This window comes from Erpetoichthys calabaricus, chromosome 8 (genome assembly GCF_900747795.2).
Source record: "Erpetoichthys calabaricus chromosome 8, fErpCal1.3, whole genome shotgun sequence".
NCBI lineage: Eukaryota > Metazoa > Chordata > Cladistia > Polypteriformes > Polypteridae > Erpetoichthys > Erpetoichthys calabaricus.
In genome coordinates, this window is record NC_041401.2 from 109,527,192 (window position 1) to 109,553,120 (window position 25,929).

At 37.5% G+C, this 25,929-nt stretch overlaps 1 protein-coding gene across 1 annotated transcript; it reads right to left on the reverse strand.

The window, feature by feature from the left end:
* Window positions 1-1,131: 1,131 nt before the first annotated feature.
* Window positions 1,132-25,094, reverse strand: cnot9 (CCR4-NOT transcription complex subunit 9). The gene is made up of 8 exons (XM_028807250.2): window positions 24,910-25,094; window positions 17,514-17,693; window positions 14,432-14,547; window positions 13,614-13,723; window positions 8,141-8,250; window positions 5,258-5,356; window positions 4,749-4,840; window positions 1,132-2,219 (listed from the first exon to the last, which is right to left on the reverse strand). Exons 1-8 carry the CDS (start codon window positions 24,925-24,927, stop codon window positions 2,051-2,053), a joined length of 894 nt encoding a protein of 297 aa, XP_028663083.1. The 5' UTR covers window positions 24,928-25,094; the 3' UTR covers window positions 1,132-2,050.
* Between the last annotated feature and the right edge of the window lie 835 nt (window positions 25,095-25,929).

Consider the following 25,929-nt stretch of genomic DNA (forward strand, 5'->3'; position numbering starts at 1 on the left):
TAACCATTTTAAACTATTGGCCTGTATTAAATTTCTTCAGCTTTATGCTTATTATTTGGTGTTAATACCATGTATATTAAGGTAAATTGTCACTCATGCCTGAATTTTATGGTCCTAACAATTAATTTCTGGCCTCTGAAAAGAAAAACAACTCTTAACTGTAGAAATCTGTGCTTATTTTTTCAGAACACATCCCTAATTGAAAGGTTCTTGTAATAGCAAAAGCAAGCGGATGAAAAGCACAAGACCACAATGAACAGTAAGAATATCGCACCAGGAAGAGATAAAAAGCCACTAGAATCCTAGATAGTCAGTAATAATCTTACTCTGAAATATCTTCAAAAAGGTGGGACCCCTATGGTCCCTTTGATTACTAGCAGCGAGGAATACTCCTTTAAAGGTTCAGACAAAACAGTATTCGAAACAAAAAAAAAGTATATATAAAAATGGATTTGGTGCTTATGAGAAAACCAACTGCACAAGACCCATAATGGGTCAGCACTTGCTACTTTGCTGTATAAGTACTAAACAAGAAATCAATAAGGCTAAAACAGGCTACCTAATTATCTATGAATTCATTCAGTTATAAGATGATCTGTTTCAAAGTTTCACATTAAAGATTAAATATATGTAAACTGTAAAGGAATAGGATAGAAGAAATGCAAAGTCATTCTAATATTTCTAAAGAACTTTACAAAAAAAAAATAATAATAGTAATACCCTACCTATGAAATCCCAAATGTGGATTCCTATGGCTTTTAAATTGCAATTTAAAAAACACACACACACACACAACTTATAATGCTTTTAGAAGTGTGCATTAGGTGTGCAACAGTCAAGACTAAAATAACTCCAGTAATTTCTTGATGCAAACTTTTTTTTTTTAACCCACTGCTTAACAGAACATCAATATCATCTCTATATTATACATATATATCATACAATACATTAGTGTGTATCGATCTGAATGGCTGTATAATCCTGTACAATTTATTTTCACTTTTTTTTTTTTTAAAGTAATGCTGTTTACAAAGCCAAATAGCACTGGAATGCATTGTACTGAGAGCTTCAAACACCAGCTGACCAAAGGTTCATTTCATGTGTTTTTCAGTTCCAGTGCATACCTGCAACTGATTTTCCTTGTTGGTTTCATTAAATAATTTCTATCAGGATTTATTATAATAAAACACTGGATTAGCTGGTGTTTTCTTTTGGGGAAAGCTGCTTTTATTAAAAGGAAGGCACTGCGGAGCAGATGGCATGACAGGTATAACAAAACAAGTCCAACTGAGCATTAAAAGCATGACCTGCTCTTTTACTGAACTATAATAGTATCTTCAATATAAAATTTGACATCTATTTTGAATACTCTGCAACAGATTTTCACATCTTTCCAGACTTGTCAAAGTCTGTATTATATATTGTAATTCCAGAGAAAATTACTATAGTTACAGTACATTAATCAGCCAGTCACTGTATATTAAAAAGTATTTCTATTTCCATAGCTGACACAACTGACTTCCTATTAAATCTGTATTAATTATATTGTGGACATGTGGATCTTTGTTAGTTCATCTCTTTGTTTTAACTAACAGTTTAATTTCTGAAGGATATGGAGCTTTCAAAATGTAATCCATTCATTAGAAGATAATTCACAAAATGTGCACAAGGCTTCAAGGAGGCTCAACCAGCTGAAATAAATACAGAGATCAGAACTCTTATCCGTAACACTGGTACCATGTGTAGGAGGGCAAAAATACTTAATGAAAAGTTTACTAGAAAAACTAGTGAAACAAATGTGTACAGTCTTCTTTGTTTATTAACAAGGGGAAAAAATCCTGGAGCTGAAGAGTTTTCTTCTAATTTTCTCCTGATTTTGCACAGGGAAGCATTCAAAGATGCTTAATGTTTCTACTATAATTCAGCACCTGCAGAGTTTCAGTATTTTAAGCAAACAGTATCAACTTTGTACCATTTCTCCACTCAAAATGGATAACTTGGTTGTCCATCTTTATCACAATAATGTTCTTAATGATTCTTAGTAGCAACACTACTGGGGTGGAAGAGGTATTCCTCTTGGGTCTGTAACTGGACCTTCTTGTAGATTCTTCACTAGCTGGGCCAACCATCGTTTGGTTGTAGTATCATCTTTCAAGACTTGAGCAAAAGTTGTGTCTTTGAGTTGATCAGGCAGGCATTGCCGTAGAGCTTCCCTTGCCCTTGAAAATAAAAAAAACAGTAAACAGTAAAGTAAAAGGCCAGTAAATTTACTACACGCAAGTATACCCGAATGTGAGAGGGAAAATTAAAAAAACAACAACAACGGTAAACTAATAGTATTGCAGATTTTTGTTTAAGCAATCAACTGTAATTTTAGGACAAAACTGAAAATGCCAGTACTTTACATTGCACATTCTACAATACACTTAAAGGAATTCTCCACTCAAAAAATATTTTTAAGTGTTCCTTACCCCATGGAGTTTATAAAAGGAAAAAAAAACTGATATAATCTAACAAAAGCCTTTTTTTTTTTAGCATTTTAGGATACAAGGTACTAATAAAAAAGCAACACAAATAATACTATACAGTATTGAGAATTCAAGAGAAGATGTGTGTTGTTAATCAGTAAAAACAATATATAAATCTGCAATACACTCACATTTTTAGAATTGTTTTTAGCAGTCAGCATAACAATTACTGGTATGTAAAGCTAGATGCTGTTTGTAGCAAATGATAAAAGGTCCTTGCAGAAGCCCCCTACATGTAGAATAAAAATCCAAGGAGCCAAAAGATGCAAAAATATACCTACTTTACTTAAAAAAACAAACATACGTAGGAATAAACAAAGGAGAGTTCAAATGTGACAACAAAATCTTGTCAAACCTGCTAATTCAGTGTCACATTATTTCAGCAGCTCTGGGTACATAGAAGGAAATTGTTCACTTCAAGGGCTCTCACACACACACACACATACACATACATACATACCCACTGGTGTAACTGGCTATTAAACTACAATGCAAATCTTTAGAGATATGGGAGAAGCCCAACACAGACACGGAGAAAACTTTCAAACTCTAACATGTAAACAACCCAGAATGATGCATCTGTGAAGCAGCAGTGTCAGCTACTACATTACTGTGCTGAACCAAAGGCTAAAACAAACAACCTAATGCCTCTCCAGGCCTGACTAAAGCGGTCTTGAATCCTTGCTGTCCTTACTGAAAGGCAGCATGGTCCCATATATGACCATTAGCCCTCTAGTGGCCAGGAGGTGTTGTCTCCTTTGGAGGTCACCACTGGTGCCCTATAGGGTTAGTTCTCTATTCAAAGTGGTGATGTACCACTGGCAGAAGCCGAGTCTCCTGCTCCTTTTGCGCTTTTTCTTCTGCTCCTGGGTTTCTGTGGTAGTAGCCACATTCTGATGCCATTCTTGTGCAACAATGACATATATATGGTATATAGGACCATTCAGCCACTGCATTCTCATATTAGCATTTGAAGGGTCTTTCCACCTGCCTGTGTAGCACACTCTAATGCAGATGATTTTGGTAGAAGGAATACCTGTGCTGTCCCATACTATTGATACCCCTGGAAGCCAGGGACCCTCACAATGCATAGATTAAGCTTAATTTAGCATGAATGACACACCTGGTGTCATTTACATGATGTAATACTGTCAAACTTTCTCAATCCAATAATTATCAGTCATAGAAGGAATTGTGTCATTTCTGCATAACCTTATTAGTCACTAGTCATGAACAAACCAGAGACTGCAAAGTCAGTTATTCAGCAAGAAGACAGTATTCACTGGTAATGTCATCAGTAATACAACTTTAACTGGTTAAAATATACAACTTTTGGCAGGATATATTTGGTCTCTTGTCATTTTTCTTTGTTACAACAGAAATCTGCCTATGAACATCAGTAGATATAGAAATCACTATTTACACTATAAGCTTATGTAGGCAATGTTTAAAATAATGTCTATTAATTCTCCAAAACTAAATATATTAGGACAAAATAGAACATAGGTTACACTGTAGTCTTTACTGTGAAAGCTAGCTGTACATTCTACAGTAGATGGTGCAATAGCCATGTTGTATGCAGGAAACTATCTACAAGAACTGAGTTTCATTTGCTATGCTTTTTAAATGTACAACAGTTAAAAGGCAATTAGACAAGTGGACTGTTTACATTTGTATCCACAAAGTAAGCTAATGATGTGAGCACATTTGCTACATTATTATTTTACTGATCTTCATTTCTTAATTTTTTGCCTCCGCTAGACTCTATTGCTCTTACAGCAATTAAAAGGGAATGATCTTGGAGCTAAGGAGCATTTTAAAATTCTGGCATATAGTACAAACTGCTTTTAGGAGTGAATACAGGAAGATACTACTTTGTTTTGTTAGCTCACTCTTTCAGTTTGCAAGACATTATTCGACTTCCTTCAAAATATCACAGGAAAGATTGCTTTTAAACAGTTTCTGAAAAATGTCCTAACTCTATAACAAATTTACAATAAATGTTCAGTGCAAAAACTAATTTCTCAACATTACTACATAAACATGCATTTTAGAGCATGCACACCTTTTATTTATTCTGAACATAATACAGAAAATATATACTCCAAGAATATTATTTTCTAGGCAAAAGTAAAGGAAGTCTGTGTAGACAAATCCAAGAAATCCGAAGTCCTCTACTAGAATACACCTAGGACTACTCAATAAAATCACATCACATACCTTGGGTTGTCAGACAAGCGAAGATAACAACGAACCACATGTTTCAAAAGACGAGCAGAAGGTTCTTTAGATAGTTGCAGGACCATTTTACCCTGTTGAGAATACAGTCTGCGATAAACAATTTTTACCCCAATGGTCTAGATAATTTAAAAACATTGCATATACAAAACATGAGTAATATGATCATTAAATCAAATGAAAACTAGTAGTAATAAATCCCCATGATACTATCCGCAACAAATCAGAGCAACAATTGGTTGAAAGGAATGCCACCCAGACTATATACAAATTGTGTTCTCAAAAGTTGTCATTGTGATAAACTTGACTCCACAAGAAAAAAAGCCAACGTCAATCATTACTAATTTTACAGTGCTTGTTCTCTCTCTTGCTACTGTATATCTAACAAATATAAAAATGTTCAGAGAGAGAGAGAGAGAGAGAGAGACTGAGCTCCTCTTAGGTGCAATACTGTAATGATTCTATCATTTATTTTTAAATGCTTATCTTACCAATATCATAGCAACGTGAGAAAAGCGCTCATAGGTCTGGCAAATATATGCCAACCCTGTGTCATCAAGAAGAATTTTCTGAAGTATGAAAGTAGCAACCTGCGAGTTTATATAAAAAAAGGGGAAAAAAAAAAAAAAAAAAAAAATCACAGTCATAATTTAGTAAACACACACACTACTGTTTATAGATTCATTCTAAATACAGAGGTAAGTCAGATGTAATTTATGGGTAACGTGGTGACACAAAGGTAGGAAATGTGGTCTCACATAGTTTTCGCTTTAGTCTCAGCCAAGGTACTCTGTCATTTAAAAGTTCTTTTCATGCTTGCATATTCTAATCTTCAAGTCTTCCATTGTTCCACCCATATCTCGAAAATCTGCATACAAGGTCGGCCGACGGCTCCAAATTGCCTGAGTGATGGTACACTGATGTACTGAAAGGTTTAATCTTTATTTTGCATCAAATGCTACATATGTCAGCTCTAGCCACTCTACAGTTCATAACGTATTAAGTGGGCTTCAAAAAAAGTGAGGGGAAAGGGGCAGGCACCCCTTTTTTTTTTTTTATCATTATTGAGGCAGTATAAGCTTTTTACTTTAAATATATAAGGCTTTAGTAATAACTACTTAAATATATACATTTGCCTTTATCAAATTTTAAAATGTAATACTTTAATATATTTTACAAATAGCTAACTAAAATTGTATAGCTAGAAGGGTAGTGCAGCAAATTGAAAACTGCAATTTAATCTACTCAAGAATTGAATGTTTTTAAAAAATATTCTAGTGACTGCCTAAAAATATATCTGTAGATGCAAACTATGACCATTTTAAAAGATTTTGGTAGTATAAGACAATGTATAGATTTATATTCGCTTACAGTCCAATTCCATTCTTTTTTTTTTTTTATTTATAATTTTATTGATTTTATTGTAATCATTCCATATAAACAGATACATTTTTACAAAAAATAATAGGATAGAAAACAAATCAACCCCTACCCCTGAGAAAGAGAGCATGGCCAATGGAATAAAACAAAGCTTGTAAAAATACATAAATTGATGAGTTTAATAGGCGGATAACAATAAATGGAGAAGAAAAAGAAATGGGAAGAGAGTTACTTCCTCAGTGCTTTAAGAGCTTATTCTAAAATATTATTGATTAGATCCTGCCAGGTTTTGAAAAAGTTCTGCACAGATCCTCTGACTGAGCATTTGATTTTTTCCAATTTCAAATAGTATAAAACATCAGTTACCCACTGACTTAAAAGAGGAGAGTTAGGATTTTTCCAGTTTAGCAAAATAAGTCTGCATGCCAATAGTGTAGTGAAGGCAATCACAATTTGCTTGTCCTTCTCCACTTTAAGCCCATCTGGTAGTACACCAAACACAGCTGTTAGTGGATTAGGAGGGATTGTGAAGGCTGTCTGAATGGCACTTAAAAATCAAGAATGATGTTAATTTGGTGCAGGCCCAAAACATGTGACCCAGCGAGGCTGTGACTTGATTGCAGCGTTCGCAGGTTGGATCTTGCCCTGGAAACATTTTGGACAATTTTAAGAGAGACAGATGTGCTCAATATATAATTTTGAGTTGAATAATTGTATGCTTTGCGCATATGGAGCTCAAGTGAATTCTCTGCATTACTATCTTCCACTCCTTTTCTGATATGTTGAGTGAGAGATCTTTTTCCCCCCATTGTCCTCTTGGATCTTTGAAAAGCAGGGACTGTAAAATAATTTTATATATTGTAGAAATGCTGTCTGAGTCCTCGAAACTGAGCAATATTTTTTCCAGCATAGAGGAGGGTGCGAGATGAGGAAAAATCGGGCAGGTTCTGTTTAACAAAGTTTCTAATTTGAAGATAGTGAAAGAAATGTGTTGCTGGAAAGTTAAATTTGGAATGTAATTGTTCATAGGATGCAAAGATGTTGTCTATATAAAGATCTCTAAGCAATTTAATCCCAAATGCTTTACAGATAATAAAAACTGCATATGTTTGCGAGGGTTGAAAAAGGTGGTTCTCATGCAGAGGTGCCACAGATAAAAGATTCTCCATTTTAAAATGCTTTCTACATTGGTTCCATATTCTGAGTGAGTGAAGCACAATTGGATTGTCAGTATATTGGCGATAACTTGCATTAATTGGGGCACAAAGCAGGGAATATAAAGAAGTACTGCAGGATTTTATTTCTATTGCGGACCAAGCCTGTGTATGTTCATCTATTTGTGTCCAGGTTTTTATAGCTTGTATGTTTGCTGCCCAGTAATAAAACTGAAAGTTAGGTAGAACCTTGACAATTTTATTTTTTACATGGCTCTATGGATTGAGGCATAGTTAACATACTATTTAAATAATTTATTTTACATACAGTTTTAGAAATATCCTGATCTTACTAAACATACTCTATCTTATATCATTTCAGAATGGATTAACTACTATAAAGAACTTTATGTACACTTTAGGACAAATATGACATTACCGTTAAGCAGCCAGATAAGAACGGAAATATTCTTTAAATACATATGCATTAATATTATTCGATTACATATGGATTGGGATGTCTGCACCAGAATCAATCCTCCAACTTATCAAAACTAGTAACAGTTTATAAACAAAAATATGCAATAGCACTGGCAAGGAAGAATCTTGTAAAGTTGGAAACATACTGTATATGGTCAAGAACATTTACATTGGAAGAAAAATAGTTACAGTTTGGATTTCAATGGCATTAGGGATTTTTTTTTTTTAGAACCGTGTAGTGAAACCTCCAACAAGAATTGACAGTTTTCTTTATACAACTTTTTAGTGAACATTTTGTTTAAGTTTAAATTGCCAAAGTAATTATTCTTTTAAATTTAAAGACAGGAATAAGGGACTAACCGTTTTTGATAGTTCACTTCCTGATTCCATGATCCGCAAACAAAGGGGAATGATCTCTGTTGTAAGTAAAAAGTTGATCACTTCTTGCTCATCAGTCTTAACTAGAGCACCTTGAAGAAGAAGAAGAAAAAAAAAAAAAAACATATTTAAAATGCAAAACCAGCAGTGAAGTGCACTTAAATGCAACCCCTTGTTGTAAGTGTAAACACTTATATTGGTTAGGGAAACCTGGTTAAAACACACAGATTTTCTCCACAAAAAAATCCAGTTATGTAAAGATTTTGTAGTTTGCATATATCTGTTGCACTCCATTTGGCTGTGCATGTGTTAGCTTCTGTGGCAGATTGCCGGGGTCATTACCTGGCCGGGATGCCTACAAAGACCGGAAAGTGGCAGGAATAGCTTCTGGGCCACGAGGGGGCAACCGCCCTGGAGCAGGAGAGGACCACGGGAGAAGATCAAAGAGCTTCTGGCCTGTTGGGACCCGTGGCCACCACCAGGGGGCGCCTCAAGCCTCAAAGGACATGGAAATAGTTACTTCCGCCACACTCGGCAAGATGGCGGAGGAACCTGCCAGGGACGCCCGGAGTGTTTCCGGGGCAAAGGGCAGCACTTCCGCCACACCAGGAAATGCTGCCGGATGGACGTCATCAGACACCTGGAGCACATCCGGACAGGGATAAAAGGCGCCGCCTTCCTACAGTCTGGGAGCCAGAGTCAGGAGTGGGAGCAGGACAAAGCTCCCAGGAGGAGATTAGAGGTGGCTAAGGACTGAGAAAGGACTGAATTAGGGCGAATATTGCTGTGTGGATTGTGTGGCGTTTTGGAACTGTCTTTATTTATGAATAATAAACATGTGGATTTGATAAAGATGTGGTTTCCGACTGGTGGTGTCCAGGCAAATCTCACACTTCACACATACTTTAAACAGCCACAGGAAGAAGCATTGACAAGATAAACTTCCTGAGCTAAATGCTTGGGCGATTACATTATTCCTTTTCTTGGTTTAAATAAATTTAGATATTTCTGCAATATTGACATATTATGTTGATGAACTCTAACATACAGTGCTAAGTGTTAAAAGTAATGAGCATTACGTAGTTTGATTACATCTCACTGTAACAAGCATTGCTCTAGGTTTCTCATTTTTTTACAAAAAATACCTACGCCAATACCATCCCAGTAGTGCTGGGTGTAAGGCAAGAAGCACATGTACTGGGTCCTTTGCACAGCGAAAAAGAATTCACACAGCCAAGCAGAAAAGAGTGTGCTGCATGCAATCTAGTAACAGAAACCTATAAATAAAGTATTAGTTTAGTTGTCATCAGCTATTTGCTATAGATATGTTGAAACAGTGGGATGAGGTGATAAAGAAGCCAGTGTCCACACCGTGAATCATTTGCAGCTCAGGTTGAAGATTTAACACTAGAATTACCAGAGCCTACGAAAAAACTCGTAAATCCGTCCCACCTTAAATCGCGTCTTAAATCCGTTTGCACCTCTCCGCCAGAGTCCTTTGTCATCTAAATGTGCTGATAAACAAAGCTACTAGCAGCCAGCTATTCCATCCCCCCATCGACTTAGAATGAACTTCTCCTAGCTCAAGCCTTGCCTTGATTTGATTACCTGGGATTGAAGTGGAGTTTTACAGTGGAAATAATTCTAGCGTTATTTGGAATACACGCATTTCATGTGTGTTCCATTTCTATAGTAGGCTCTGCAAACACATTTTTAAAACAGAAACGTTTTTCATATTCTAATAGTATAAATGACAAAATGTAGGCATAAACTATATAACGTATGAAGCCTGAAGTCCATATATCAAAGAAACACTTTCACAAAAGGTACAAGTAAGAGAACACGTGCGCTTTCATTCAAAAAATTAAAAAAAAAAAGCCGCGTTAGCATGCCACATTGACATTCTTACTACAACCGCCGCGGTGGCGTAATGGTATCAGCCCCTGACTGGGAATCAGAGGGTTGCGAGTTCGATCCCGCACGGCTCCACTTCGAGAAATGAACTGCTCTTATTCTTACAATTTTAGAATAACAACATAAATTTGATTTCAGTCTGTAACAGCCGGTGTAACTTATGATACTGGTAAAGGTTAGCTTTTTTTTTTTTTTTTTTTTTTTTTAATTCACTTTTCATTCTCGCAGTCGCATTCAGAATCAATCCATACAACCCCATCTGACACAGCTGGTTTCACATAAATAAAATTGCACTTTTATTCAAGACTATAACCGAAGAATAAAGAAAGCAAGTTACAGTTGGTGGTTGATACGACAGCTTGCATGGTGCAATGTTAAGAACTGCTGATTTCCGATCCGTGCTATATAAAATCATCACATTCAAATATTAACAGTTCCCACACCCAAGGTCCGCCATTCCTACATTTACGACATGTGTACTTGTTGCAGTGTACACACCTCTCTGTGCTATGGTTCCTATTACAGTGAATGAGCACCTGACACTGTTCTTTCTTCCCTGGGGGAAGCTGAGGTCTTAGAACGGAAGTTTGTTGATGCTGTATCATCTTTTCTTTTTCCATCGCCTTTTCCTGTAAGAAGCGACGACGAAGTTCCTCTGCAAGGTGAGCCATGAACACTCTTCTTTTCTCAGTGGACCCCGTGCATGCCTTATACAGTACGTGTGCGTTCATCGCTGCTAGGTCAAGGATGTTGTAGAACACAGCAACCGGCCACCTGCGTGTTCCTGTTCGCACTGAACAAGCACGAGCCTTCTGGTCCATGATGTCAACGCCACGCTGAGGAAAAAAGAAAGACAAATATATGTGACATTTTGAAGAAATCATTTTATCACCAGAATAGCACCAGAATACTCCGTCACACTAATATTTTTTTCATTAGCATACCTTCATGTGGTTGTAGTCTGTGACCGTGTTTGTTGTTTTTTTTTTTTATCTTGCCCAATCTCCACATCATGGTGCATTGTGCTGAGAATGCAGACAGACTTCATCTTTTTGGGCACATACACTGTCAGCATGGCACTGGGAGATCTAAACACCAGCGTGGAGAATTGTTCGTGTACTGAACTGACTTTAGCTGCAGGTGGAAGTTCCTGTCGCACTTTATTCATGGTGCCAAGCAGAGTTGTATTGCGGTGCAGCAGTCTATTAGCCAGCGAAAGTGACGTGAAGAAGTTGTCTGTTGTTACGGTTCTGCCTTTGTCCAGAAATGGCTCCATAAGCTTTATGACCACAGACTCGGAAAGTCTTTCTCCCGTGGGACAACTGGGATCTTTTCCTAAATAAGGAGTGGCATTGCACATGTACTTTGTCTCCAAATCTGCCGCAATCCAAAAAGGCAGAACCGTAACAACAGACAACTTCTTCACGTCACTTTCGCTGGCTAATAGACTGCTGCACCGCAATACAACTCTGCTTGGCACCATGAATAAAGTGCGACGGGAACTTCCACCTGCAGCTAAAGTCAGTTCAGTACACGAACAATTCTCCACGCTGGTGTTTAGATCTCCCAGTGCCATGCTGACAGTGTATGTGCCCAAAAAGATGAAGTCTGTCTGCATTCTCAGCATAATGCACCATGATGTGGAGATTGGGCAAGATAAAAAAAAAAAAAAACAAACACGGTCACAGACTACAACCACATGAAGGTATGCTAATGAAAAAAATATTAGTGTGACGAAGTATTCTGGTGCTATTCTGGTGATAAAATGATTTCTTCAAAATGTCACATATATTTGTCTTTCTTTTTTCCCCAGCGTGGCGTTGACATCATGGACCAGAAGGCGCGTGCTTGTTCAGTGCGAACAGGAACACGCAGGTGGCCGGTTGCTGTGTTCTACAACATCCTTGACCTAGCAGCGATGAACGCACATGTACTGTATAAGGCATGCACGGGGTCCACTGAGAAAAGAAGAGTGTTCATGGCTCACCTTGCAGAGGAACTTCGTCGTCGCTTCTTACAGGAAAAGGCGATGGAAAAAGAAAAGATGATACAGCATCAACAAACTTCCGTTCTAAGACCTCAGCTTCCCCCAGGGAAGAAAGAACAGTGTCAGGTGCTCATTCACTGTAATAGGAACCATAGCACAGAGAGGTGTGCACACTGCAACAAGTACACATGTCGTAAATGTAGGAATGGCGGACCTTGGGTGTGTGGGAACTGTTAATATTTGAATGTGATGATTTTATATAGCACGGATCGGAAATCAGCAGTTCTTAACATTGCACCACGCAAGCTGTCGTATCAACCACCAACTGTAACTTGCTTTCTTTATTCTTCGGTTATAGTCTTGAATAAAAGTGCACTTTTATTTATGTGAAACCAGCTGTGTCAGATGGGGTTGTATGGATTGATTCTGAATGCGACTGCGAGAATGAAAAGTGAATTAAAAAAAAAAAAAAAAAAAGCTAACCTTTACCAGTATCATAAGTTACACCGGCTGTTACAGACTGAAATCAAATTTATGTTGTTATTCTAAAATTGTAAGAATAAGAGCAGTTCATTTCTCGAAGTGGAGCCGTGCGGGATCGAACTCGCAACCCTCTGATTCCCAGTCAGGGGCTGATACCATTACGCCACCGCGGCGGTTGTAGTAAGAATGTCAATGTGGCATGCTAATGCGGCTTTTTTTTTTTTAAATTTTTTGAATGAAAGCGCACGTGTTCTCTTATTTGTACCTTTTGTGAAAGTGTTTCTTTGATATATGGACTTCAGGCTTCATACGTTAAATAGTTTATGCCTACATTTTGTCATTTATACTATTAGAATATGAAAAACGTTTCTGTTTTAAAAATGTGTTTGCAGAGCCTACTATAGAAATGGAACACACATGAAATGCGTGTATTCCAAATAACGCTAGAATTATTTCCACTGTAAAACTCCACTTCAATCCCAGGTAATCAAATCAAGGCAAGGCTTGAGCTAGGAGAAGTTCATTCTAAGTCGGTGGGGGGATGGAATAGCTGGCTGCTAGTAGCTTTTGTTTATCAGCACATTTAGATGACAAAGGACTCTGGCGGAGAGGTGCAAACGGATTTAAGACGCGATTTAAGGTGGGACGGATTTACGAGTTTTTTCGTAGGCTCTGGTAATTCTAGTGTTAAAAAGGGAATGGTTGCTGTTTACTTCACAGAACAAGAAGGACTACATGTATTTATAAAACACAAGTAAATAAATTATAGGATTCACAGTGGCCAATGAGGAGAATGTTTTAACTTTTTTTTTTTTTTTTTGCAAATTTAATGATATTGGAGTGTTTTGCTGAAGGCAAACTCCAGAAGCGTACTTGTATTCATGTAAATACTCTTTATCCATGTAAACACACCGAATAAGATTGTTGATGCAGTATTTGACATGCAAAATCCATTCCACTCTCTCCTTATAGTTTCTGAAAACTATTCCAAAATGTTCTGCATTTAACTATCCACAGATATCTTCAATAAAGAAATAAACAAACAAATAAATAAACAAACAAATCACCTACCTATCACACCAAGACTGGTAAGTCGTAAATATTCAAAGGGGCGTGTTTTGCTAACTGTGTGTAGAAAAGGATAAAGGAAAAGTGGAATGTGAGCAGCTAGAAATGCAGACCTGAAAAATAAGATTGGAATAAAGGTAGAAAGTTAAATTCATTAAAGTGTACATAAATAAAAAGTGTCAAAATGTTTCCAGTTAAAAGAAATGCCAAGTTAACAATCAAAAATCGAAACAAGGAAACATTCCAGGATAGGGTTTTGCAGTATATTGATACCAGAAAAGTACAGGGGGGGGCTGAAGTAATTGTCAGCTTTCCTCATAATCTTTCAGCCACCAACACTCTACATTGCAGTTGTTGAAAAACTTCCATTCTGTTGATTTGATGAAACTATACGCTTCAACACAATCGGAACTTTGGGGGAGTGAGGGAAGATTGGGCAAACTCTTTAATGCTTAGATACAATTAGGACATCAAAGCTATCAAAAGGGAAGTGATGAGTAATGTGGCGACTAGAAGTTCTGAAGTTATCCATTATTTGCTTCAGAACCATTTTGTACTAGTACTAAGGTCAGAAAGCTGGTATCAATACTGAAGTCAAACTTTTGGTACCGATCCAACATTATTCCAGGATCAGTAGCATGAACTACAGACTTATATCGCATGTACTAAATTCTAAAATTCCCGTCAAATGGTATTAACAAAATCATACTTTTTGTTTTGGCATTTCCCTATTACATTTAACCTACAAAGACCACTGCCAAAATGACAGCTACATAGTTAATGTATAAAACACAATCATGGACATGGATAATGAAAGTTACCTTGTTTCTGGATGAGATGCTACACACTGCAGAAGTGCCAGGGCATTGCATACTCTGTTGGACTGATGTGCTGTTAAAGTTGGTGGGTTTATAGAAGGATAGATATTAACAATTTCCTATAAAGTAAAAACAAATTTTATCAGTTATTTGAATCAAAATTTATATAATAATATATATAAAATATATATATAATAATATATAATATACACACACATACAAACCATTGTTTTGCATAGAGGGAAATTTTTAATCATCACATTAAAAACCAGACACTTAAGTACATTGCAAAAGAAATCAAATAACCCAAGACAAACAAGTTTTATAAAAGTAACTGCAAACATCTCTTCAATAAATATGTGCGTTTCTATAGCAAAACCACATCAAGGTCTTTTATAAATGCAAAGCTTTAGTGAAATGCATGCTTATATGTACAGCCAGGATGGCAGATTTCACAAGAGACTTGTTTAGCATTGGCTTTCTCTTTAAAACTGTTCCACAAAGCTACAAAAAGTGAAGCATCTGGGCAACAGGTTTTGTATGTCTCTCCCATTTCAGCTATAGAAGATTTTAACACCTGCAGAGTTGTCATGAAACTTTTGGTGGCCATTCTCACTAGTGCACTCTTTGAAAGGTCACTTCATTTTTGCCATTTTTTTGTGCCATTTTGTAATGATTGGCTTAACTGGATTCCAAGGGATATTCAGTGACTTGAACATTTTCTTGGATCAGTCTAACAACTGGTACCTTTCAGTAAGTAACCTTGTCATTGAATTTTTGTTTTCTTCCTCTAGTTTTTACAAGAAACTCAACTCATCAGCAGTTGGACCTTCCAGATACTACTGAATTTCTAGTACAATCATTTGAAACATCTGATCTCCATTTAACAAAATATGTCTAAGATCAACTGGCTGTAGCAGTGATGATTTAGGAGTGTCACAGTGAAAGGAGAGAATACATACTCATCTGGTAACTTGTATTCAATAATTATAATAAATATAAATCAGTTTCTATTTTTTATTTCCACTTTGACAATTATGATTATTTTCCTAATGATCAAAGTGAAAAAGGCCTACTATAAACCATTATGGTGCAATCTTGTTAAATAGTAAAATATTAAAGTCCAATGTGAGTGAATACTTTTTATGGGCCCTGTACAGTTGAATTACTAACAGATGTACACAGAGCTAGAAGCTGGGAATAAACTTGTAGTCTTTTTATTTAAGAGTCCTATTTTTTTAGCCACTCTCACAAATTTAAGAAAACAGCTTAACACAAGAAAACTTGACTATTCATTTTTTTTTCCTTCACAATCTCTACACATGCTGAAAACCTGAAAATATAAGGTGCTCATTATTTGAGAGGACTTCACAGTAATGCAGGACGTTATAGATGACCAAGTAATGCACCAAAAAAAGCAAAGGCGGCTAGCTGTCCTAGGAATTTAACAGTAAACAACTGAGGTAATGTGTGAAAAGCACAAACTGAAGGAACCCATGATCGACAACCTGTAGTTGAAGACTTAAACCCCTTTCATGTACGCTTGCAGCCCAGGAAACTCCCTAATTACCATTTTAGAAATTCAGTGAAATTGTTCACACATAAATAGGTGTCCTGGTAATTTGCAAGTACTATTCGATCTTGGAAGTTTTGCTCCAAGCAGTGAGGGAGTGATCCAGAAATGGAAACAATAAGTTCAGGACCCTGACTATAGCTTTTATACAGGGTAGTCAAATACAGCTATGGACCAGAAAAAAAAAAAACAAACAAACCATATGTTACTGTATTTCGGCTCTTTCACAAAACTGCACTAATCTCGATTTTCACAAGACAAGCTCTGTATAAATTAACCTCTTGAACTGGGAAGTTGTCAGATATCACTCCATCTTGGAATTTACTAGTAAATTCCTATGATAGAAATATTATTCCATGTATTCCTTCATAAAATTCTCATTCATTTCCATGGTTCACACAAGTGAAAATTTAAATGGAAGAGAATTCAGAACTTAACTATTTTGTATTTCTACCTGGTAACATAACTTAATTTTACTTAATAGCAAAAACACTGCAGTAAGTGATTAAAACTATTTGTCAGAACTTTCCAATGCAGACACTATTAACACTAGAATCCCTGAAGCCTATGAAAAAAATTGCAATCCCGGGCCACCTTAAATTCCTTCACACCTCTCCATTAGCATCTTTTTTTTTGTAAATGTGTCGATCAGAACAAGCAGCAAGCAGTATGCTATCCCGTCTCCCTATCGCTGCAGCTCAATTTGGGCAACTCGAGCGTCATCCCATATCTATATAAGTAATCCAATTTCCTTTCTATACCTCCAAAGATGTGCAGGTTAGGTTAACTGACAACTCCAAAATGGTCCTGTGGTAGCATGGGTAGGAGTATGACTAGACACTGCAACAGACCTGGCATCCCCTATGAGGCAGTTTCCTACCCTGTAAACAGTCCTATCAGAACACGACAACAGGTTTGAGAACAAGAGGAGGAAAGATGTGCGAGAATGGGGCAAATTAATTCATTTTTTCCTGTTAATAACACACATTATATTGTATGATTTTCTTTAGTGGTTTCTTTAGAAGAGTTATTTTGAAGAAGGAAGACTGATTTCAGGATGATCCATTGGAGTGATGGAGGACAGGCTTTGAAGTTTAAATGTATTAAAGTACATTCTATTTACATGAAATCTTCTAACATAAACAGGTAAAAATGTTTGTCCTGTAAAGTGTAAAAATTAGCCCACATGCCATAAAAGGTCAACTTCACTTTTAAATCAATATATCATCTTGCAAATAAAAGTGGAACGATATAAAATATAATTCCTGGTAAAAAATATCATCCACATTTTTTGTTTGGGGCAAAAAAGTCAAGTAATAGTAACTTTCATTATTGTAAAATGCAATAACAACTTAAAATACAAAACAAAATGAAATAATATAAAAATACTTGACCAAACAAATCCCTACCACATAATTAGTTTCAAAGAACAATGCAAATATTTCCCAAAGAATAAAAAAAATGTAGTTATGTAAAAGTATTACTTTTATATACTTGTAAAATATACTGTACCTGTAACAGAGCTGCTATGGTGCCACAGGAGTGCCAAAGCATAGGTGCCAGATCAGGGACAGACTCCCTCTTCTTACTAAGTTCCAGTAATGCATTTTCACGTGTCTCAGGACTAGACAACTCATTAATCCACTGATAAATTTTCTCCCGGTCAACTTGTGCCAAAGCTGTGGTTACAGCCTAAAGAAAACAAAATGATTTGGTTTTACTTATTTTGACCAGAATACAGACTTTTGAAGTAAGATTACTAGCCGTAACCCAAACAAATACATTTTTATTTTATAACAACAAATATTTGGAATAAATTAAGCAAGAAATCAATGTAATCAAAGATTTTTCTTAAAGAAAAACTGCTTTACATACAACAAGAGAGGTGCATATTTGATGCATCCTATGACTCAGGCAACGCCACGAGTGGCAGCCTTTCCAGCAGCTCCGTGTACGACTTTACCTTTCTATCTTTTTAGATAATTTATCTATTTAACTGATCACTGTTCATCCTGTTGAAACCACACATGCCGAATGGGAATACGTTTTCGTCGTAATTCAAGTAAAAAAGAAGTTGTTTATCATCTTGATATAGTGCTCCGAACGATTACTGAGGCCAAGTTCAGAAGAATGCTTCCGAGCAGATCAACTTGGACTGCGTAGCAGGGCTAGTCATACGCTTTCCACATTTTCAGGGGTAGGTGCCGTTCGTGTAGCCCCCAGGGGTCTTTTGTTCATTAGTGTACCTCGTGTACGAAATGCTTTAACCCAATGTAGGATAGTGTTATGAGCAGGAACAGCTTTATTTCTGTGGATATTGAAATGGCAACGAAACTCACGCTGAACTGCGGTAATAGATTGGTTGTTCTTGACAAAACAGTCGTACGCAAAAATGCGGTGTTCTATCGTTCTCGGCTCCATTGCTTCAACTAAAAAGAAAATAAAAAAAAAATGCTAAGACTTTGCGAACCTAACACCACCTACCGCACATCTGTCACTCCACCTAGTGGTGAGTTCTAGCCATTTCAAAGACGTCCATCCTTTCTGCCTCACCCTGTACCTGCAGAAAGCGGAAAGGAGGAGGACTCGCTCTCTATGTGAATACAAGGTGGTGCAACTCTGGACATGTAACGTTAAAATCTCCACTTGCTGCAGGGACATCGAACTGTTGGCTGTAAGTTTGCGTCCCTATTACTTGGCCAGAGAGTTTGGACACGTCATTGTTGTTATTGTATACATCCCTCCTCGGGCGGACGTGGAGATAGCGAGTGACATCATCCATTCTGCTGTTGCTAAACTGCAAACGCAGCACCCCTAGGCGCTTGTGCTAATCGCTGGAGACTTTAACCATGCGACACTGGATAAAACATTACAATCCACATACTGGGAGAAGGCAGGTAACACATCGGGGAAATAGGACTATTGACCTACTGTATGTAAACGTTAAAGGCGCATACAGCGCCACCCCGCTGGCTGCACTTGGGAAAGCAGATCATAACCTGGTTCTGCTTCAGCCTCACTACAAACCAATGTGAGGGAGCTACCTACAATCACATGCTCATTCAAGAAGTGGTCCCCTGAGGCAAAGCAGGCCCTGAGAGACTGCTTTGGAACTACAGACTGGGATATCCGGCAGGGATCATATAGTGAGAACATTGAGGAGGTTGCTGACAGCACTACTGACTACATCATCTTCTGTATGGACATTGTAGTTCCGGTAAGAACAGTACGCTGCTATGCTAACAACAAGCCATGGATTACAAGTGACATCAAGGGCCTTTTGAACCAGAAGAAAAGGGCTTTTAAAGGCAGTGATCAGCATGAGCTCAAGCGCATGCAGAAGGAACTCCGAGTTCAGCTCAGGGTGGCGAAGGAGCAGAAGTTACAGAACAACAGGGATGAGATGAAGATCATCACTGGCCGCAGCTCAAAGCAGGGTGCCACCATCGAGAGAGACATGTAGAGAGCAAACTACATGAACAACTTCTTTAACAGGTTTGACCACCCTAACCCACTCTCACCTCGGAGTACTGCACCCTCCACTCATCCTTCTGCTGACACCAGCATAGGAGAGAGTTCCCCCCCCACCCATAATTACAGCAGCCCAGGTAAGCAGAGAGCTGAGGAGACTTCGTGCCAGCAAAGCAGAGGGTCCAGATGACCATGACTGCTGAAAGCCTGTGCGTTGGAGCTGGGGAGTCCTCTACAGCACATCGTCAACCTAAGCCTGGAACAGGGGAGAGTCCCGAGGCTTTGGAAAACATCTTGCATCACCCCAGTCCCAAAGGTATCACATCCTAGTGAGCTGAATGACTTCCGGCCTGTCGCTCTGACGTCACATGTGATGAAGACCATGGAGCGGCTGCTGCTTCACCACATGAGGCCACAGATCTGCCACACCCTCGACCCTCTGCAGTTCGCATACCAGGAGAAGGTGGGAGAGGAGGATGCCATCATCTACGTGCTACACTGATCCCTCTCCCACTTGGACAAAGGCAGTGGTGCAGTAAGAATTATGTTTCTGGACTTCTCTAGCGCCTTCAACACCATCCAAACTCTGCTCCTTAGGGACAAGCTGACAGAGATGGCAATAGATTCATACCTCGTGGCATGAATCATGGACTATCTTACAGACAGACCTCAGTATGTGCGTCTCAGGAACTGCAGGTCTGACATTGTGGTCAGCAACACAGGAACGCTGCAGGGGACTGTACTTTCACCGGTCCTGTTCGGCCTATATACATCGGACTTCCAGTACAACTTGGAGTCCTGCCATGTGCAAAAGTTCGCCGACAACACTGCTATCGTGGGCTGCATCAGGAGTATAGGGACCTAATTAAGGACTTTGTTAAATGGTGCGACTCAAACTACCTACACCTGAACACCAGCAAAACCAAGGAGCTGATGGTGGATTTTGGGAGGCCCAGGCCCCTCCTGGACCCTGTGATCATCAGAGGTGACTGTGTGCAGAGGGTGCAGACCTATAAATACCTAGGAGTGCAGCTGGATGATAAATTAGACTGGACTGCTAATACTGATGCTCTGTGCAAGAGAGGACAGAGCCGACTATACTTCCTTAGAAGGCTTGCGTCCTTCAACATCTGCAATAAGATGCTGCAGATGTTCTATCAGACGGTTGTGGCGAGTGCCCTCTTCTACGCAGTGGTGTGCAGGGGAGGCAGCATAAAGAAGGACGCCTCACACCTGGACAAACTGGTGAGGAAGGCAGGCCAAATTGTAGGCATGGAGCTGGACAGTTTGACATCTGTGGCAGAGCGACGGGCACTGAGCAGGCTCCTGTCAATCATGGAGAATCCACTAAACAGTGTCATCTCCAGACAGAGAAGCAGCTTCAGCGACAGACTGCTGTCAATGTCCTGCTCCACTGACAGACTGAGGAGATCGTTCCTCCCCCACACTATGCGACTCTTCAATTCCACCCGGGGGGGTAAACATTATACAAAGTTATTGTCTGTTTTTACCTGCATTTTTTATAACTCTTTAATTTAATTTTGTTTCTTTATCAGTATGCTGCTGGAGTATGTGAATTTCCCCTTGGGATTAATAAAGTATCGATCTATCTATTAATCCCAAGGGGAAATACAAAAAAAAAATATGTTAAAGATTGATAATAATGCAGGTAAAAACAGACAATAACTTTTTATAATGTTAACGTTTACCCCCCCCCCCCCCGGGTGGAATTGAAGAGTCGCATAGTTTGGGGGAGAAACGATCTTCTAATGTATTCCCGCACTACGTAGCACAAACCAAAATGAAACCCATTTATAACCTTTGCAAAAAGCTTCACTTACCTACAGTAACCTGTTTTTGATTAATATATAAAATTAAAAAGAACTAGGGGTTTATAGCCCTGCTGATAGTCTATCTACAGTGTTGAAGTCATCTTAACACTTCATTAATCTTACGAACAATATCAGGGACGTGTGGTTCAGTTTTTTTTTTTTTTTTTAAACTTTCTTTCAGGCACACAAGCGGTCAGGTTAAGACTAACTTGACTTATTATGATGCTGGCAGGAAGACCATAACTGCATCAACTCAGAATTATAAAATGCTTGTCTTAAGTGGGCTCAAAAATTTGAGGTTTTTCAAATTAAAGCTGATAATCCCTTCCTCTCCCTTCATTTTACACACTAAAGTGCACATCAGCATAACATTTTGATGTTAGAAAAGATCTATCACTGTTACTCACAATGTTCAACTTGGGATGTCAAGATACCAGAATTTTTGTAATCAACACCAATACAAGGAAATGCTATGATATTCGATACCTTTCCTTTTGATACCAGGGCAAAATAGAAATCCCATTCACTCTTAATTTAAAAAAAAAAAAAAAAAAAAAAAAAAAGGTACTTCCGCTACTGAAGTGAACAACATTGTGCCGTTTTCTGCAATACAATACAAAATATATATTAATACTAACACAACAACAACTTTAAAACACTGATATCTATCAAGTAGTTACCCAAATATCATTCAGGTAAACAAATATTGGCATCCATAAATATCAAAATACAATACAAGTTTTGAATTTAATGTGTGGCAAAGATGGGAAATACCCCAGTGTAGTAACTGAGGATGCATGCAAGGTTCTTCTCCATAGCCCTGAACTGTATACAGTACGTCCATTGCAAAATGGACAAATGTGCTCATTACAATCAGAGAATGAACGTAAAACCTCTTCTCAGTTGTTGGGACTGTGTAGGATACAATAGTAAACCAATTCATCTCATTATCCCATGGGCTTTGAAGAGCACTTACTTAGACCGATTACATTTTAAGTAAACACATACTGTTAAACCCATTATATACTTTCTCCAGTCGCAATCATATTTTTCTGCTTGTTATTTACAAAAGTCTGCGGTATTGTTAAAACATAGTGAATCTGTTTTCACTGCAATGACATTTGTTCTAAACGGAAGTACTTTATATAAAGCATATTTAACATACAAATTTAGATTAGTTACGTTTAATTAGTCTCATAGCTTAGAACTCAGATTCTCAGAATAAAACTTAAAAACCTTTTTAAGTACAGTACTGTAATCATTTTTTCCCCTGTTATTTTGTTGTTCTTTGTATCCAAAAACACTTTCTACCATTTTAGCAGCTAATGCCCAAATCAAAAACAGGCAGATAACTTGAAGTTTTTTTTTTTTTCTTTTATCAAATATCTTTTTTGTAATCATTAATATTAATGATAAAAACTTGCTAACATTCCTGATTGCCTGATATGGTCTGTTAGTATATACAGTAAGTGGAACATAGTGTCTTAGGTACAACTGGAAATCCCAAGTCAAATTACAAATCATCATTTTCTGAATGAAACTCCTAGACTCTAGACATGGCATGCTATGAAAATATGGCAGTGACCAATTGTGGTGCAGTGACCAAGGCACAAAACCACAAAACTGCCAGTTAAACTGCTGCCTTCAATCCACTTTGTGACCCTGTGCAAGATTCCTAACCTTAATACTCAAACATAGTAAAATTCAAGCAAACAATTGTATACTGAACATCCAAGTTGTCCAAGATAAAACTCAGTCAAATATACAATAACCACCAGAAGCATTTACTAATTTTGCATCTAAAACATTATTAAAAACCAAAGGCACATGATGTGCCAGCAATGGATATCTTTATAGCCAACTAATATAACTTGCCGTCTTAAAAGAACTGTACTAATCCTGACATTCTAGTACAGGTTGGGCGACTAGTGAATGAATTAAACTGATATTTTTTTTTTTTCCATGGAAGCCGTAAAAGTGTTATTGAAAGAAACTAGCACCAGGAGATGTCTTCTTATACCATATGATCATAGCTTTCATACAACTTAAAAGGAGATGTAAACAACAAATAATTTATATGCTAGTCATTTAATAACCTTGATCCATACACCTTTTCAGTTTCAATTTTTTATAGCAACTTTGCTAAAAGCACATATATATATAAATAAAAATATGTACCTTAGGAAAATATGAAAAACTAAAGTTGTGTTATTAAACGTGTGTGTATGCATCTATAGGCACACACACTGGCATGCTTACCTAAGCATCACAACTCCACATACATCTACATTTACTTATTTGGCTGATGCCTTTATCCAAGCTGACTTGCAACATTTGAGATACAATTGGTTATATTTCTTTTTTTTTTTTTTGTTTCCAATTGGAACACAGGCAAGTGAAGTGACTGTCTTTTGGTCACACAGTTTAAGTACTGGAATTTAAACTCGCAAACCCAGGTTTGAAATCTAAAAGCCTTAAGCACAACAACAAAACTGAGGCTAAAGTATTTTCACATTAATAACTTTAAACTGATGGTTGTTGAGTCCATGGTGGTGATGAACAGATACACCCTTAATAAAATTACAGCCACATATATACTATATAATCTGTTTTTTTATTAATCCCGTTCATTCTGAACATAGAATTTAGAATTCCCCATAATTCTTATGTCTATTGTGGAATAATTGGAGCAACAAGTCCACAAACACCACTGAATTGGATTTCAGGATTGTTACAACCTTTCCACTTTACAGTGTGTGTACACACACATATACATACACACATACTGGGATTAATTCAAGCTGTTCAATCGTTCCAAACTCTCAATAAAACAACAAAAATGGGGCAGACGCATTAATCTGAGGATGGCTCGCCTGAACAGTTTACAAAAACCTAAAATCATCACATACCATAAAAGCGGAGTCCGAACTTTGGGGGCATCTTTTTTAAATTAGCTCATCTGTGACTTTGGGCTGTCACATATGCTGAACTCTAACCCATGACCAAAGCGAGGTACAAACCACGGTAAGACGCAGAGCTAATGTTTTTTTTTTTTTTTTGTTTTTGCACTGCACAATTTATACTCCAATGACGTTCACTTACTCCACATGATATCTGTTGTGCATGTTCGTTCAAGTGTGAAAAGCAAATGATTGTGAGTAAAGAAAGGATGTGAATCCAATCAATATACAAATTATAAAAGGGGGCTTAAAATGGGGCAGGATTCCACGGGTACACAAAAATAAAACCAATTAAGAATTACCGTTACCATTGAGCTAGTGGCTGTGAAGTTTTATTCATACTTATTTGAAATCTTTGCACAATATATATATATATATATATATTGCTACATACTTAAAATCAACACCGCGCAACGTCGACTTTAAATAGATTTTAAGTTCAGCATTCAAAAGGCAATGAATAAAATAACAAATGCTAACCGAGTAACATTTCTATTACTATTTTTTTTTCTTGACCCGTGCATTTTTACGTCTCAGCGGTAATGAGCTTCTACTATGAAATCAGATCTACAGGCCCCGCCACCTTCGAGACTTCAGCGCAGTCAAAGCCTTTGGGCTTTGAAAATAAATCTGAAATTGACTTACCGCTCCCGTCGGCAGCATTATTTGCTGTGTGTAATTTTCCTCCCTAATCGTTTACTTTGTGATTAATGTCCACTTTAAAATAGAAAGGATAACATATAAGCTCTACATAGGCAATGAAAAATTGTTTCAAAATAGACTAAACCGCTCATTTAAATGAACCCGGAAGTACTTCTGCCATATCTTTCCTTGCTCGAACTCGGGCTTTTCTGCTTTTCAAATCCGGTGCCGTTATGACGTCAATGTATTTCTCGCGCTGACGGACGAAACGATAGCATTGAAAGTATACAGTACTTGAGAGATATGTGCAGCTAATTTTTTTGGTTTGATATCAACAAGACATTTTGAAGTAGACTGTGAAAACAATCGGTCTGACGAAGTGTTAGTTTAACCTTGCGTTTCAATGTATTAATCACTTAATATATACGCATAACTTGCATACAGTATGCGTATGTCACCATATTTATGGATAGCGTCAATGTATTGGCCATTGTACCATTTCCTCACACTGCGTTTTGAGTGTACGATCAAAACTAATTTGTCTGATAGTTTTAGAAATACAAACTCACCTCGTTCCACAGCCTCTTCTGAAACAGGCCTGGACCTCTGGCAGCAACCATTTTTGAATTATCTTCAGCAAGATTTTATTTGTATGTGATATTAGTAATATTGTTCAATAATTCTCAAATTCTGTTGGATCACCTTCCTTTAGAATGGGCACAAATATGAATCTCTTTTGGTCAGTAGGGCAGATAGTTGTTTGGCAAATTTGATTGATATCCCATCGATACCTGTAGCCTTGTTTTTCACCAATGTCGTCAGTGTAGGTTGAAGTTTGTCTTTCAGTACCATCGGCTTGTAATCATATTCAGCTTCCTGAAATGGATGAACATCAGCCAATTCTTTTTGGCATAATGACTCTGTATATGCTTTCCATCTTCTTTTGATGCCTTCTGTGTCATTTATTATTTCACCGGTGGAATCCTTCACTATTACAACTTGAGATATGAATTTCTTTTTAAT

Coding starts and splice junctions, on each gene's coding strand:
- cnot9 (XM_028807250.2), bottom strand. Junction 14,548..17,513: donor CCATAGCAGCTCTGTTACAG/GTACAGTATATT, acceptor TTTACTTTATAG/GAAATTGTTAATATCTATCC. Junction 13,724..14,431: donor GCATCTCATCCAGAAACAAG/GTAACTTTCATT, acceptor CTTATTTTTCAG/GTCTGCATTTCTAGCTGCTC.